Genomic DNA, 17,534 nt, shown 5'->3' with positions numbered 1-17,534 from the left:
AATGTAAGAATTTCCTGCTTCTTTGGGAAAATAGAACCAGTGCTGATAGATCCAGAGTACTGCTCTTTTACAAGGTGTTTGTCAACCTCTCACTCCAACTCTCTCCAGGTTGCTGTGGTGCACCTAAATGTACATTGTCCTTTTAAACATATTTATCAGAAAAGATTTGATTGAACCAGCAGATCTTGGAAAAATCTATTAATTACGGAGAGATTCCAGAACAATTATCTCTTACATAAAAACTATGGGGTATCGAGTTGGTCTTGCTTAATCCATCTTTGGGACCAAAAGGCATTATGTGTATAGCCAAACAAACACACCCCTCCATTCAGTAGAGGCTCAACTCCTCAAATTCACAGATGCACATTGAATCGATAACATTAATACAACAACACAGCTAGTAATGTAACAAATGTTGGCTAGGTAGTGGGTTAGCAGACTACTGCCACAGCTGTTGCTGCAAAGCTGCCATTTTGAGAAAATGAGAAGGTTTCCAAAGCCAGTGTACCTGCTTCAGATGTCACTGTCCTCCTCTCCTGCTACTGGGTGACTGAACTAGTCTGAACAATTAGATTAGAATTGCTCCTGTTACCCTGGAAACCATAACTAAGTTCTGCAGGACACCATAATTTAGTGGGAGAACTTTGGTGTGGAGTGGCTCCACTTTGGCACTCATTACACCTGCTGGAGTTCAGCCAAGCCAATCCAATCATTTGGGTGGGTTTTATGCTGTGAATAAAGAAGAGTAACAGTGATGAAGTAATCCAGTCATCTGAGTACCGTTGAGCAGATTTTTTACCACTATATTGGCATGTTGAGAGACATTCCAGGTCCACTTTATACTAACATTTAGCATGACGATTCTGAAATAAAGTGACTTCTGTGATTTCCTTCAACAGGCACTGTCTCCCCGTGTGGGGTGATACCGTATTATTAGCTGCCTCGTGTTAGCAGTTTCCCAGAACTTTTGGCATTGCGTCTGTAGCTAGCATCTGAATGTCAAAGAGACAGAGATTTCTCCCATTCCACTGCTGCTTTAGTCTCTCATTTTGAAAAAAGTTTGTCACACTGTCACTTCTAGTTCAAGAGGAGGTCCCTACCTTCAAAGCCAGGTAATGTGTTCAGTGTCGGACCTTGCCGAACTGATCCATTTCTAATTCACCGAATAATAAGACCACATATTTTACTGTCCTCAGCAGCTGCTGAATGTATCTAAGCTCAAATAAACCCCTCAGTTTACTGCCGTGACCCCGGAAACTGCTTTTTATAGCTGCTGCTGCTGTTTGAGAGACTGCGGATGAAGCACGGAGGAGGAAGCATTTTACTCTTCTGGTAAAATCCAAAATTCAAATGAAATCAAGCAATTTGATATACTACTATAGAATCCTATTACTGAGTTCACCTATGTACACATGGGGAGTATTTACTGTAAAAAGATTGGGAGGACTGGGACTGCTGGGAGATTTGTGGTTAGTGGTTGAATACTTTGATTATGTGGCTCCATAGCTAAAGTCCCTTCATGGACAAAAGACTGAGCTCAGCTGAAATGAAGCATACCATAAAGATAAAGCGAATGCCTCCAAATTTTAAGAAGGGGTTTAAAATCATAAAACCACACACCTTACATATGGAGCCATTTTACATTGTCTTTCTCTAATTATTTGAGCGATGACCTAAAAAAAAACATAAATGCATCACTGATTTCAAAGCAATATATGTGCACTTAGCTAACTTTTCAATATGGAGAAAGCAATCTGCACGCCAAGACGATTGAAAGAACCTCGATATGGTGGCAGATTTCATGAGGCAGGGTGAAAACTGTCACTGTGTGGCTTTCATCAAGTTTAGGGGCTGATCTTTAACCTGTTTTTTTTCTTCTTTTTCATTATATGTGCCACTCAAAGGCACCTAATGCTTCTTCACAGCGTTACAGACTGTATGTATGCAGAGACACATGGTGGTGGATATGTATTATATGAGTGAGGTGGGTCAATAGAGGATGGGAAAACACAGCAGCGATAACGACGCTTTAATAGGAAAATAATTAGCACAGCTCAATAGACGTTGGGAAAATGACTGATAAGGGATGAGCTGGGAGCTCAGCAGAGTTCACACCTGTATGTTTGCTTACACTCCCTAATGTGCTCGCTTCATCGCCGAGCGGCTTACCGACACTGATTAATGGCCACCATTAACATTCAACAGGAGCGGCCACTGCGGCCAATAAGTAGTAAAGGAATACAAACACTGTACTACTCATTCAGTGAGAAGACCACGATCAGAGCTTTTCAAACGTGCATGCTTTGCTCTCACCCTGCGCTGACAGCTCTAGTGGGGACTTGAATTCAACCGACGAGGGTCTCATCAGCCGCTTCAGAGTCTGGATAAGCTGTAAGACAAAAAAACAAGAGAGATCGAGAGGAGATGTTAGAGAGATAGAACACTTTGTTCCGAATGCCATCAGGCACTGTGAAAAGGAAACAAACAAAGCATAGATACGTCCGTATGCAGAGAGCTTGAAGAGGCCCTCCAGCACTTTGATTCTGTTCTGAAAAGGTCTATGTGCCACTTACACAGCGAGGGTAGAAGTGGAAGGTAATGTTTTAATCCTTTATATAGACACATCTGTCCATATGAGTGCATCTATATTGGGGTTAAGGGCTGGCTGAGCAAGATCACATTCAGGGAGGGCCAACTATACTCAACACACCGGCTTTCAAATGTTGACCCAGATTTTGTGTTTTAAATTGACAAGATAACTTATCATAAAATTATAAAATTGATGTCTTTTTTCTTAGAAAATTCACTTATGACATAAAGAGTAATCTTTAACCGTTCAAAGCCTGAACGTATCGCTGGTGGTACATTAAAGCATGCTGTATTTGAATTACCGTAACTCACAGTGGTTTGCTCTGTTGACAATATTCAAAGTGTGGCTGAACACTGGGAAGTTGTGCTTTTGTCTGGAAGACCTTCGTGACATCTCAAGGGTAAAACAACTTCATTTTTACAAATTCCTCCAAACAACTCTCTCTTCCTGGGGCTCCCTGGTCTTGTTTTACTTTTGCATCTGACAGCAGGAATGGGTCATCGCCACAATGGCAACTTTTTTTCCCAGAAAGCGCAACTTTCCAGTGCTAGGCCACACTTTGAATTTTGTCCATCGGAGAGTTACAGTAATTCAAATACTGCAAGCTTTTTATTTTATGCACAGGTGGATGTTCAGGTCTTAAAAAGATGCCGCTACAAGACAGTTGGATGTAGGTGAGTGTGAACTGTACTGTTGTGGTGCTTACAGTAAATATAAGCATACACTTGATTTGTCCAGTGACTATTTCATTACATTTATTCAAACAGGATGATTTTGACCACAGTGCTGACAAAAGAGAGCAACAGTATGTCTCTTTGTACAATTCTAAAGCTAAATATGCAGCCTTCAGAGGGACATACCAAACTGATTTTGTGCATGCTTTTGATCTTACTACAAGTCCTTTTGAGACATTAAAAACCAATCACTGTGGACTTAAAGCCGGAGTAATGCTTGCTGCATTGGTCGTTACGCATGTCAATGTACAGCCATGACCTTTTTTGGGGTAACAATGCTGAATAAAACAATGGAATATTGAAAGAAGTAGGACTTTAAAAAAAGAATGCCAATCAAACATAAATTCTAAAGGGGGTTTGCCATAGTTTTCTGCAGAGCATATTGTCTTTTCAAACCGAAATTTCCCACCACAACTTCGGCTTCATCTGGAATCTCAGTACTCCTTCTTTGATGTATCATGGAGAAGACTGGACATACAAATCTACTCTGGTGCTGAGTGCACCTTGAACAACACTACCTATGATAAACTTAAGTAATTGTTTGTACATGACTCAATTTGATATGTTCCACTATTGTCCCCTTGTTAAATGTGTTAAATTAGCCATTCAAATATAATAAAACAAAAACAATTTAAACAATCTTACATATCGTGAAGTGTCAGACAGAAAAGGCTTTAGTTTGACTTCATGAAGATTTATAAATCTGTTTGTTTTATGAAAATTCTTGCGTGTGACTTGCTATGACCTGAATAATGTTACATAAACTGCCCCAGTACTACATCGTCCACAGCATTCACAGCTTGTTCTGTCCTGTTTCAGTGGTGAAAGTCTGCAAGGGACGAGGTCTACAAAGGTGCGGCAGACTGAGCCTGTGCTGCTGGCATAAATAAGCCAGTCTGTAGGGGATTCATCACATCCTCACAAGCTCCCACAAACCTCAAAAAGGGAAACCCTTTAGGTAAGGGACTGCAGTTGGCTGCATTTGAGGAACCTTCAAAAGGTCTTATCAGTGGGATGTCATAGATGGCAGCTCCAGAAATAGGACACAGCATATGTCTGTGCCACCATGTCAAGTACTGTGCACTCAAAAACCCGGAGCACATCTGCTCTACCCTTTTATTATTTCTTGCGTGTTTTCACAGCACATGTGCTTCCATTTATTTGGAAGCCTGTCACACCTGATAATACTCGTGCCTTCGGCCCTGTCCACACTTTTACCTCCTCCCTCTCCTCTCTTTCGTTCCACCTCATCCTTCACTTTCCCTCCACTTTCTCCCTGGTGTCTGGTCCAGGGCCAGCTGGTGTGCCATCACACATGGAGCCTAGCAGCCAAATGGCATTTGCAGGTTTCAATGCTGTGCATCCATCAGTTGAGAGAAGCAAAGGGTTCATTAGTGACCTGCTAGCTTCTCAGCAAAACTTAATTGCTATTTACAGCTATGAAGTCGTTCCACATGCAACAAGTGATTCTGAAGTAGTGACCATTTTATTACTGACAGCTTGAAAGAACAACCCCTTTTTTTCTTATTTGACTTTTGAAATTAGACCAGCAACTCATTTTTATTTTATTTTACTCCGTTACAAATACTGAGATCATTTTAGCAAGCAGCTCCATTAGAAATCACTAAAGACTAATGTTGGTCATTTGAGTCTCAATTTACCACCTAATTAAACTATCAGGTTAGTCACACATTCATTCATTAAGCTGTTACGTTATTATTAGATAAAAAATAGTTTGAATTGATAATTAATTATAAAGTGTTTAAGCAATTTGTCTGTGACAGCTGAGTATTACCAACATTTATGCACTACTTTCTGTTGCTTCATTCACTCATTTGTTGCTTATCACTAATTAGTTTGTCCATTATGTTTAGCCAGCCATTTTATGCATTTATAATGTCATCTACTTTATAAATATATGTACATATAGGTTAATTACCATGGGGAACTCATTCCTAGTCTGTTTTCAGTGCACTGCTATAAAACATGCACGGATTTGAAATGTTTGGGGTAAAAAACTGCCTCAATACCTTTAAGGTTGCTTGTTTGCTCAATAGAAATGAAGTACAGAGACTAACCATTCATATGTCTATGTCTATATGTCTATATGTCTGTCTGTCTTTAGGCCTTTTCTCCCTGTTGCTAACCTTTCACCAGTGACTATGGATTAGGTACCAGGTAGTCCACTGGCATGCTGCTAACAATGATGGCATCGAACGCAAACAGCGGTGAGCAGAACTGGGGGAGGTGAAAGGTCACATAACCTGCCACAGACTATTTATGTAGCTAATGCAGACTGCTCTGGGGCTTAACCGGGTTCAGCTTAACCTTATAATTTCCTGCAGGCTTTATAATGTCAGGGGATATATAACTTTTCTATTCACTTTTCAAGTGAATTAACTGCTCTCTTGTTAATCTACGTGAGTGCCAACATTGTAAATTTGCTTTATGTGTTAATGGAACAGTGACTAATGGTGCTAACATAACTGCCATCACTTAGCCAAGCCCCACATTTGTTTTGAAGTCAGTTTTACAGTTGTATTGCGATGCCATGGGTTTAAAATGAGATGTTGAAAATGCAGAACACAAATCAACGTAGAGATGAAGATCTATTGCTCTTTCATGACTAAAGACTGAACAAAAGTGCACTCTCAATTCAATTTCTCTATATAATTGGAGAACAGTCGCAAGGGCACGAAATTACACATCGATTTTCCATATAATGAGAGTAATACACAACAGGAACACTTCTCTGTCAGGGCTGAAGCCAAACGTCAGGAGCACCATATGGCCTCAGAAGATTTGCCAAAACAGAAGGTGACAGCAAGATAAATGACAGTAACAGTGAGGCTTGATGGAAAAGAAAAAGGGTCAATATGTGGGCCCAGTCTACGGCTTCAAAAGAGAGATGATGGTTATCACATGTAATCTTACAAAAATGATTCTGAATTACACAGTGATTAAGGTCTGTAACTTTGAAACCACACTGGATTGTTTTTCAGATGTGTGCTGCTTTGTTGAATTCAGATAATACAAGGCATAGCATATAGAAATGTATATTTCATTCACCAGAAGTCTATATCACTTTTATGTATGACACAAATGTGTAGGTGTTAAAACAAGAGAGAAACTGTCGTGGCTAGACTTGGGCCATCGCTGACCTGTCAAGACTTGTGGGAGCTTGGCCGTCTGTAACGAGTACCTACTCACCTCCTCAGTGGCAGAACTTCACCCAAGTAAAGTTCAACTGTATCTGTTTACCTCAATGAAAACTATGAGCTTGCTATAATCAGTCTGGGACAGAGCACGGAGGAGAATGAATATGACCTCTAGGCACAAACATTTAGACCCTTAAATAACATGGCTGACAGCAGAGAGCAGAGCTATAAGGGCTGATGAGTGAAGTGGAGCATCTTCTGAAGTCAGCTCAGCCAGTCAGCCTATTAATAGTGTCTCTCCAGCTGAGCCTGCAGGAGCACACAGAGGCAGCAGCAGGAGGAAAATTGTTAAATGCAGCGAATGTACGCCCATCCCTGCTCCTCCCTCTCCACATACGAGTCGCACCAAATCAACGTGAACGAGATGCCAAATGTCACGGTGACTATCACAGTGTACCGCTGGGTGTCCTTAGCAGGTCTGATGCAAGGGAACAATAACTACGAGCACCATTTCGAAACATTACTGAGTCATTTTCCAATTAACTCCAGTGCCTGGTTGTTATTGCTGCAAACAAATATGAGCATAGCGGAGATTAATGAAAGCTCTGTTCACGAGTTCTAAATCCTTTTTCGTTTGAACTACATTTCCCACAAAGCCAATGGCTCTTTCTTATATTATGTTCACATCATGCTGCATATTACAGACTTTAATTACAAGGAGAGACTAGCACAGATGATTCATCAAACCAGATGCAAATGCAAAGACCAAATTCCTTCTGTGTGTAAATATACTACTGAACATGGCACATACAGTCGATTTTGATATGACTCACTAGACAATACTACAAGGCCCACAGTAGTCAACTAACTTGCACTGAATTTTGATTCAATTACCTTTTGTGGTGGGGAGGAAGAAATTAATGAAATTAAATAAAACACTTTTTATTGGCAACATAATAAACGAGTGAGAGATATTAAATGTATGCATGTAAATATCTACAGTAAAAATGTTTAGTCCAAAACCTACTGGATCCATATGACAAATGCCAGGAACCATAAAAATAAAAATCATTGTTGAAATCATTGGAAATGCTTAAAAAAAACAACAAAAAACAAAGTGAAAATAATGTACAGATGGCTGAGTTGGAAAGAAAAATGTGCCAAAGAGCAATGGAAACAGATTTAGGAGTGAGATGATGACATACAAGAGCCAAGTGACCTATTTGTCACCCAGGCTTCAACCGAGGCGACTAAAAATAGCTACATGCTAAAATATCAGAAATAACACTTTCCGCCCTGGAGGCCTCTGTAGTGTTGGGGTTACGCTAGTCTGGGATTCTATTGTTCTGTTGTTGTGGCACTAGGTAAAAAGAGTTTTGAGTACTACTGTGACTAAATGTATGTAAATAGCCTTTTTTATATATATATATATAGCGCCTTCCTACCTACTACTCAAAGCGCTTTACAGTCACAGACACATCTACCCATTTGCTCACACAAGCACACACACATTCACACACCACTGGGAGCAATTGGGGGTTCAGTGTCTAGCTCAAGGGGATTGAACCAGTCTACCTACTGAGTCAAAGCCACCCCACAATGTGAGACCTGAAGCACATCTCTTGCACCATATTTGGTAGAGATGTAGCACTACATAACTGTCATTGACTCAAGATTGTTATAACTCCGGTCTGGTGATGGAGACACAAACACTTAACCTGAGGTTGTTTGTTTTGGCCTTTCAGCTGTGACCATTTACCTTTGGGTCCTTTTTTTTTCTTTTCAGGTGTAAAAGAACTAGCTCAAGATCTGTGTTAGAAAAACTACATGAGTTTTTACTACTGCTAAGTCAAGACGAATGACTAACACTGGAGGAAGGCAAGTAGTACAGTGTGTTAGACGGGGCTTCAAAGACAAGTATGAATATTTCAGTGTGTGGGCATGTTTTATGTGCACATGCTGTATGCGAAGATGTCTGCATATAGCAAGTGTGTGTCAGTCTCTGTGGAGGTGGAGGGGTCGAGGCAGGCTTTGTTGTCATTCGTGAAATTGCTCTGTGTGCGTGCCTTGATCTCCACTGCTGCCCTCCACTTTATCTTTTACATGCACAAATAAACTGCCAGCCCTTTCATTGTTTTACCGTGCTTAGTGAGAATGTCGCCTCACTAGACCCTGCAAGACCCTAAATCTGACAGATCATCTATATGAGTTATCCGCATGGTGCTACAGACAGCATCTGGCTCTGGGAGTGTGCGCTCATATTTGTGATTATGACTAAACATGGTGTAAAATGCATGCAGACATTTCAGGCAAACTTTTGAACTCTGCTGGCGTAGCGTGGGCGTTTTATTTGTTCCTAGCGCTACATACGAAGGCGGCTACCTTTTCTCCATTAGCGCTCCCCAGCACATAGCATCCCATGATGTGGATGAGGTTAGGCTCCCGGTTCAGCTTACTCATCAGCCTGCTGAGCCGCCGCCAGAACCTGAGCATAGAGGAGAGGACAGTCAGCAACAAATGGTAAAAGAGTAGGGAAAGAATAAAGGTCAAAAGTGAATGCCGGGTTGATGAGAGAGGAAAATATTTTAAAGGCATGTTGTGATTGCATGTTTCCGTTGCTGCCTTGTCACCTCCAGTCTTTCACAACAGATTGCCATGTGAGTTTTTAACTCTTCTAGGTTCTAGTGGCGCAGACAGCACTGATAGAAATGACTGTCAGACTTCCATCCAAACCCACACACCCTGCATTTACGACCATCATGTTTTCTCTGGTCTTGTCTTCATGTCTGTTGAGCTGCGCCTCAATCGGCACAATCACTCACAGTGATTTCTTGAGTAGTTATGTGGAGTTATTTTCCTTCTTACTTAGTTATCGTTTTAATAGACTTTTCTTAAATAAATGAGATAATTCTTAACAGGTGGCATGTACATGTAGATCATTCTGCAACTGAAAGGCAGTGGCTGACACTTTTTTAAAACAGTAGAGAGGAGCACTTGTATTCCCACAGCTGGAAAGAGATTTTCAAAGTTTACCATCAACAGGTCTCACACTTTGCATCAAAGGGTTTCCTCCTAAGTCAGTGACACAGACACACCATCCGTTTCCTGAGGCCAGTTGTCTTCCAGGATGCTTTCTGTCTCAGTCCACTGACTCCTGTCTTGCACTTTCTCTGTGCGCTTCAGTTTCAATAAATACACACTTTATAAACCCAGTAAACCCAGGGACGGCCTCCATCAAGGTTAACAGGAACTCACACTCCTGCATTTAGCTTTTTCACTAGTCAGGAAGTAAAACTGATGTAACGTAGAGTAATGGCTCCTCTTCTTTAAATGACTGAAATTTTTTGCAACCCAGTTTTTAGTGTGGTGTTAGTTAAGTTCAGTAAGTGACCATGTGAATAATGTCAAAAAAAATATTGTTGTTTCCTCATTTAAGACCCAACAGTTTGCTTAATGTTTGAGTTGAGTTGTTTAAATGAATACTGTTTTTATTTTTATTTTTTTTTGCTCTACATCATAACAAGAAGACCATACACCATATCTGCCAGCAGAATATTATTTTAAAAAAGGAATAAAGTCTTACTGGATCATGTCTTCCTCCTTCTCCACCTTGGCAAAGGTGGCCACTTTGTTCTTCAGCAGGTACAGATGTCCAGGCCCCCCCTGGAGAAAGGAGTTTGCGTTATGATAGGTACATTCATATGGTTCTTTGTCAGTCATGTGAAAGGGGTCAAACTGCCCATATAAGGTCAAAAAGCTTGCAGAGACTCACACAAGGAGTGTCATACCTATAATTTCAGTCAAAGGGGCTTCTACAAAGCTTAGAATTAACAGTCTGAACTCTTTAGTAAAGGAGAGGTTTCAGTTAAAGACTCAATAATGTGTTCTCATGACAGATAACTGGGTGCAGACTGCGTACATGTAAACGTACAAAGTTAATATCGAACACTCTGCTCTTCCATTCTACAGTATTCAGTCTAGCTACTGTGTATCCAAGTATGAAAATAGGCCAATAGTAAAGCCGATGATATAATACATATATATAAAAAATATTCAACTTTTTGCTAGGAAGGAAAAACTTTCCTAACTTTAGGAGCTGATATAAAGTTATGCTTCAGAGCGCAAAACCAGATTTACTATTAAAGAAGATGTGACCCAATAATAACAAAATATTTCTCAGCGTGTCTCTGCTGTCACTCACCTGGCAGAAAATAAGCATGTTCCAGATTTTACAGCCTTTCCTGTAAGCAGTCAGCTTTTTCTCTATCTCCTCTGCGTGAGAGACCGTCGGAGAGAGAGAGCGAGAGAGAGAGGTGTCACTTTTCTCACTCAGCCATAACAGTGAGACACATAAATTGGCTGTCCCTCGAGACACACACACACATACGCGCACACACACGAGAAGCAAAACAATGAGTCATCTCTGCACTCCAGCAAGCTTACACTTATCCCAACCTCATCTTTTCCACATTTACTGTACATCGAGAGAACAGTGTTCACAAGAAGAGCTGCACTCACCGAGGATGTCGTCAAACGTAGCGTGTTCATGGTCCTTTACATGGAATAATAGAACAGAATTATTATTTCGTTATACCCTGCGGAGCACAAATTGAATCAAAGCGAACTACTCACTGATTTCTACTTAGATCATTAGTTCATTTTAAGCCATTAATGGACAAACAAAAGTCATTATTCTAAGAGAGCTGCCTGCTCACAATTACAGCCCATTAGACTTTTGAATATAGCTTAACAGCTCCAAACAGGGGCTCGGGACCCGTCTGGGAGCTTACAAGGGAAATCTGAGATGACTGACAGAATTCAAAGCGATGAACAAAACAAAACAAAACAGAAAAACATACTAAAGGTCCACATCAACGCTAGCAGGTTGGGTGGCGCTAGTTTTGTCATCATCTGCATGAGATCAAGGATCTAAATCATTTCTAATAGGTAGTGTGGATATATTTATTTTAATTTTAAAGAGGTACTTTTGACATTCTCTTTCCTGTTCCTGCCGAGCCAGCTGCTCTTTTAACCTGAAAGTAATTATTGTTGCATAGAGTCCATTAAAAAAACAGTTTGGAAGAGTTGAGATATTACTCAAGTAAATGCAAGATTGGCAAGTCAATTTAAAACTTCCTCTTAGCGTTTATCCTGTACAACCATCAGCCAGACATCAATCAGTCATTATGACCACCTTCCTAATATTGTGTAGGTCTCCCTTGTGCCTCCAAACCAGTTGTGACTCATACGGGTCTTCTGAGTGTGTCCTGTGTGTCTGGTAACAAGGTTATTGGGGGCCTTTAGGGGGGCTATGGGTTGGGGGACTTATTTTAACGCATCTTGATTTGCTAAACTCACAGTACAGATGAGAGTAATTGGAATATGTTCACCATGTTACAAGGTCATAATCAAAAGTATGTACCAAATAAAAAGATGAAATGCTAAAGTATCACCAAAATTCATCCTGGGAGTGACGCAAATGTGTGCAAACAACATCCATGGCACCGCATACAAGAGTTTTTCAGAGAAATCCAGAAGATCATTGTGATCTTCAGGTTGGCTACAAAAGTTACCACGGCCTTAGAATAATCATTTATCTACTGAGCAAACACATCTTCACAGTGTTTGGGGGAGAAACAGTGGATTTGTGTCTCTCTTGTGGACCGACCGCAAATGATTGTTATGATTTTTCCAGGTGCTTGAAAGAATGCTTTGTTACAAACTTCTAGTGTCTTCTTCCTTTGTGGAAAAAATACCAGCTGGGACACTGCAAAAGGTTTTGCCTTATATTTTCATCTGAGCTGACAAGCAACGGGGTGGCACTCAGCAGAACTTCAGAATCAGGCTGTGAAGAGCCTGTGTACTGCTGAGGAGAGACACGGCTTTCAGGGGATGATTGACAGCGTGCTTCTACCCTCTGACATAAATGAGCACTTGTTTGAATGAATCTTTATCTTCCCGAGGTGTCATTGGTCTTTGGCTGTGATAACTGCCACCAACAGATGTGATTAGTAATTTTAGCGTTGACTCCATGTCATGCTGAATTCCCTCTACTGGGAATCAAAGACATTTCTTATCTTATGTACTGTATATTCTAACAATACAGGCCTGGCTCTAAACCTTCAGTACAGGATGCTTTAACTAAGCAGAGCCATGATTTAAGCACAGATGCGGGACCCTTTCAGTAAAGTAAAGTAAAATCTGTGCACATCTCTACTGACTTCTTGCCCAGAAATACAAATTCATAATGCAGTGTGCTGCTTTTGACATCTGGTAAAAGAAAATAATGTCTCTGAAGCCGCAGTGGTATGGAAAGTTGTCATCAAGACAAAAAGTTGCGACTGGACTCTGTTATATGAAAATAATTTCACTACCTTACTTACCGGGTAAGAAAAAATCTTGTATTATTGGCAAGTTCAGAAATTTGACTAATATTGTTGCCAGTAAGTTTTGTTTTGAGTTTTCTTTTTAATGGCGCCATGGGTAAATCAAATGTGATGCAGCTCTTGCAATGTCAGTCAATGAGGACCTATTCACAACAGTCACATAAACCGTTAAACAATGGCTGCTACTCACATAAAGAATGGGAATGATGGAGGGGTCATCCCTACGGATGATGTTTGGGACATATTCAGCCTTCGGGACCTTGGATGATATCAACTGTGGAAAACGTTCAGAGGATATTTTCCGCATAAATACGTAAAAGCAACTGGATACTACGTTAATCTGAAAGTTAGCTGCTTGGACCCTCACCATGATTTTCGGCGGAATGAAGTCCTCTCCTTCACAGGCCGCTCTCTCCATCTCCCTCTCCTCCTCCCAGTCGGCATCCTCGTCCAGCCCTTCATCCAGAGTCCCTGAGGAGGTCTGAAGCTCGCCACCTGGCTCACACACAGGCACAAAGGGCAAGATGAAAGGATAACTCACAAATGAGATTAGAGAGCGGGGTGCTCCATTTAAAAGCCTCGCACCTGTTATTTCATTTTTTTCCAGCGCGGAGGGGAGGAACGGAGGAGTTAAAATCAAACGGCAGACGACACAAAACAACACAATAACAGCCTCGTTATGCGCCTGGCCAGATACAGACAGACACGACACAAAGCAACAGGCAGATGGACGACAGGCTGAGAGATGAGGACGGCTGTGGTGATGGAAGGCAACAGCCGAGTATTGGTACACAGAGAGCACATCCCGTAAACAGATAAACCGCAGACAAACAATGACAGTCAAAAATGACAGTAAGATTTCTGGTGTGAGTCAGAGTGCATCAGTTAAGTCTGTGTGTCATGGATTTATCGTGCGTTTGCTCAACGTGTGTAGCTTTGACGTCATCAAGGGCACTAGTGTGCATGCTTTGAATGTAGCTTTGCACTGTACATGTATGTTTATTCATCCGTATGCGTGTTCTTGCGTGTCTCTGAGATTATGTGACAGGAAGAAAACGTGCGTTTTGTGCAGACTGCAGCGGAAGTGTCATGTGAGTGACTGAGAGTGCATGGACTCACTGTCTCTGGAGTCATGCAGTGACTCAGGCTTCACAGGGGTGGGGTCACTCCACGAGCGGCTGAAGCTCTTGGCTCGGCGGTCGGCGAAGGCTGATGGAGTTAGGCGGGGAAGAAAGTCACTCACACACATGCATACTCTACAAAGGATAATCAGCCTCAGTAACCAAGGGCTTCGTCCTGTTGACCCATTGTGCACAGAGAACATGTGCACTCACTCAGGTGATCCTAATTTCCCTGTTAGGTAACTAGCCTCTGTGCTTTGTGTTAACATCATCATACCTGCCAACGCTCAGCTTTCAAAGGAGAGGAGGCTTTTTAGGGTAGCGGTGGGGGGTGCTGATATCGCCAGTGTCCGGCATGTTGGCTAATTCATTCAGCTTTCAACAGGCCTGCCTACCTCCACAAAGAGTCGCTGCATACACGCACCTATTGAATCAGGTTGCGGTGACTGATGGTTTGAAAAGGTAAGTAATGCGTGGATTGTGTGAGCAGAATTTGCTTCACAGACATCCTGGCAAACATATTCATGTATGACCGTCTTCATCATAAAGTTTGGGACTTCTTTTTGAGAGAAACAAGTCAATAAAGGAAGTGCTAGAGGAAGTCCTTGAAACACTGGAAAAACCCAGGAGCTCAGGGTCAAGCTGGTGGTATTATAGGAATAGTTTATTGAAACTGTCAAATTTCAGTCTAATTTAACCAATTTTAAGTCAAACATGATGATTTCAGATTGCTGGTTTTGTCCAAATCTCAAAATTATTTCAATTGTAAGAACAAAATACAAAAGACAGTTACTGTAAATCTTATTCTGAAATCTGGTCTAGAGTTTTAAACTCCCTACTTCACGCAATTTGGTTATCACTACATGCTGACCTCGTCATTTGATTGCATGAGACAAAGTCTTTACTTAATTTAATGATGATGATAATTAATGATAATAATTGTTGCTTAAATTTACTAAAAGTCACAAGGCAAAGAAAAGCACAGCAGTAACAGGTTTAGAAGGCAACAGCATAAAGCTTTATCTTGTTTGACCTCACAGTACAACAGACAATCAGTATGATAAAAATGAAACAATCCTTACTGCAACAAACATACACAAAGATACACATATACCAGTGTGCAGATTAATGATGATGTTGTGAATAAGGATTTGATTCAAAAGTGTGTAACATTATCCTGTTCCTACAAATATGCATATAATTATTGCATAATTGCATAAAGCATGATTCAAATCCTATGTACATAAGTTGTGATGTTATGATACACACTGAGGTGCATGAATGATTGGAAACACACAGACATCTACGTGCACACATGCAAACAGATACACCTAAAGACTTACTCTGGACCTTCATCCTGCGGCTGCCCACCATCCTAAGGTGTTTGCGGAAGTTTCTACCATGTTAGAGAAAAAGAAGAAGGAAACGAATGTGAAGCAGCACCAGGAAATAGGAAACACACAAACACAAATGTAGAAAAAACAAAACAAACAAAAAAAAGAGACCACTATGTCATCATTTTGGCCACTGGTCAAGCTGTGAAACATGTGACAATTGCTGTGTTTCCATTACACCTACAAATGTGCAAAACTTAAATATCGCAGTAGAAAACTGGTAATGGAAACAGAGATGACGCAGGAGTCATGTGACAAGTTCATTTGAAGTCGTCTTCCTCAAAGTGAAGTCACATGTGACGAGGATTTAAGAGAATTACGGGAAATCATGAGATGAGACTTTATGAGTCACAGCTCATTTACAAAACACCTTTCAACGGCAACATTTACAAGGTATCGAAATTTCAGAGACATTGCTTTTATTTTGTGAAAAAAAATTCACTGAATGAAAGAGAAGCCCAATAGCATTGGCATTCAAGATTTTTTTAGTTAGCCAGGTTTCTTGGGGAATAGCCGTTTTTTTCCATCCAGATGGTCAGAAGAAACATATGGATGAGGTCACAAAAATATAAATTTATTGCTCCCTTCACATGATGCCATGTATATCCTGTTTATGAGTAAACTCCATATGAATGCTGTCCTGTTACGCTATTCACAACCAATTTTTTTGTTTGTTTGTTTGTTTTGTTTTTTTGGAAAGAGATAAGTGTTTGCTGATGTTTTCAAAAATAGTCATACAGTTTTCTTAGTAATTGTATAAGATTGTTTTGCATTTCTGACATCATGTACCGGTCATTAGCTTGCTAAACAGTTAGCCTCTATGGCTTTTGTGCCAATAGTTGCCAAGCAGCAGTGTTTTCATGACTTATGGCAGCTGTTACCAACTGAATAGCAAGAATTTAATGTGTACACTTTATTACAAGTTCAATTTGGAAGCAGCATATTTTTCAGAAAGTTCTGTGGCTGTAAATTTGTTGCTCTTTACATCGTTCTGCAAATGAAAGTGCACACTCCCTCAGTTCAAATGCTGCCTAAATGAACACTTGAAGAACTACTGGGATTATTATTATCGTCATCGCATTATAACTTTAAGGCTCTTCAGCAAATTTGGTAACTAATGTTGATTTACCACCATTTTGTCAAATTTCTTTTTTAGTTTAAAACATGACATTTTCATCTTATTTTCGCACTTGAGGGATGACTGGTTGCAATAGGTAGATGTTCATTTTGTGTGCTGATTGGCTGTTGAAAACAGGAAGAACAAATGCAACAATGCGCTGATTTTCCTGTCCAAAATTCTTCTACTGAAGCTGATTATTAACTGGATGAGTGGATAATATGACATCTGATGTGGTTGGTCCACATCCCCAGAGCTCATTATTTTTAATGAGCCCCACCTCTGTGACCGGTTATTGCTACCTGTTCCCATAGCGTAATAAGACCAAGACCTTTGGTTTCGCGAGGCTCACCAATTTTGAAAGATCATCAACAAAATATTCTTGTCACGCCCCAGCTGTACAAGAGGTTCAACGCAAAATACAAGCCCTCCTACGTGCATTGTCTAAATCTCAAGATATGTTGCTACTAGGCTGCAGTAATAGGCATTTTTTTGGGGGGGAGGGGGGAGACCGTAGACATGTCAGTGTTGATTGCAGGAGTCGTGAAGGCAGAGCCTAAAATAGAGGGATGACTCAGAGGAGAGGGAGATCCATCAGTCTGCCTGTTTTGTATTTTCATACTGAGTGACAACAGCTTTTAACATCCCTACCACCCTCACACCGAGACTACCAAATCTAATTCCTGTCGCTGTGTGTGCGTGTGTGAATATGTGTGTGTCTGCAAGTGTCTCACTCCTAACCCCCTCTATCCAGTGACCTTTCCAAACACTGCAAAAGAAGTCTTGCTTATTCATACATGCACAATGCGATTTGTGGAACTAACTGAGACGTAACCTTCTATTTAAAGTTTTGCATTATGAAATTATATGACAAGTCCCTGCACGCACACGCACACACAAAATAAAACACCTTACAGCACACGAAGGACCAAACCGACTTGGCGGATGTGAGGTCTCTAGCCATCGACTGAAACGTTCACTCTGAGTGCCAGCCGCAGAGCCACAGAGAGTTACAGCATCGCACTGATAGACCC

The 17,534-nt window shown here is 40.8% G+C and overlaps 1 protein-coding gene across 4 annotated transcripts in view; it reads right to left on the bottom strand.

The window, feature by feature from the left end:
- nsmfb (NMDA receptor synaptonuclear signaling and neuronal migration factor b) overlaps window positions 1-17,534 on the bottom strand; it is a 47,500-nt gene that overhangs the window by 8,805 nt on the left and 21,161 nt on the right. For 2 of the 4 annotated variants that reach the window (XM_047592648.1, XM_047592649.1), the window contains 9 exons: window positions 15,333-15,385; window positions 13,988-14,077; window positions 13,236-13,363; window positions 13,059-13,142; window positions 11,001-11,034; window positions 10,684-10,754; window positions 10,066-10,145; window positions 8,865-8,967; window positions 2,314-2,389 (listed from right to left, as the gene is read on the bottom strand). In XM_047592648.1, coding sequence (XP_047448604.1) covers window positions 2,314-2,389; window positions 8,865-8,967; window positions 10,066-10,145; window positions 10,684-10,754; window positions 11,001-11,034; window positions 13,059-13,142; window positions 13,236-13,363; window positions 13,988-14,077; window positions 15,333-15,385 — 719 coding nt within the window. The remainder of the gene's footprint in view (window positions 1-2,313; window positions 2,390-8,864; window positions 8,968-10,065; window positions 10,146-10,683; window positions 10,755-11,000; window positions 11,035-13,058; window positions 13,143-13,235; window positions 13,364-13,987; window positions 14,078-15,332; window positions 15,386-17,534) is intronic. The other 2 variants (XM_047592650.1, XM_047592651.1) reach the window with 1 other exon arrangement.

The sequence above is a fragment of the Mugil cephalus genome, chromosome 8, assembly GCF_022458985.1.
Source record: "Mugil cephalus isolate CIBA_MC_2020 chromosome 8, CIBA_Mcephalus_1.1, whole genome shotgun sequence".
NCBI lineage: Eukaryota > Metazoa > Chordata > Actinopteri > Mugiliformes > Mugilidae > Mugil > Mugil cephalus.
Note: the sequence above shows the minus strand (reverse complement) of the source record. Positions and strands in the feature narration are given on the sequence as shown.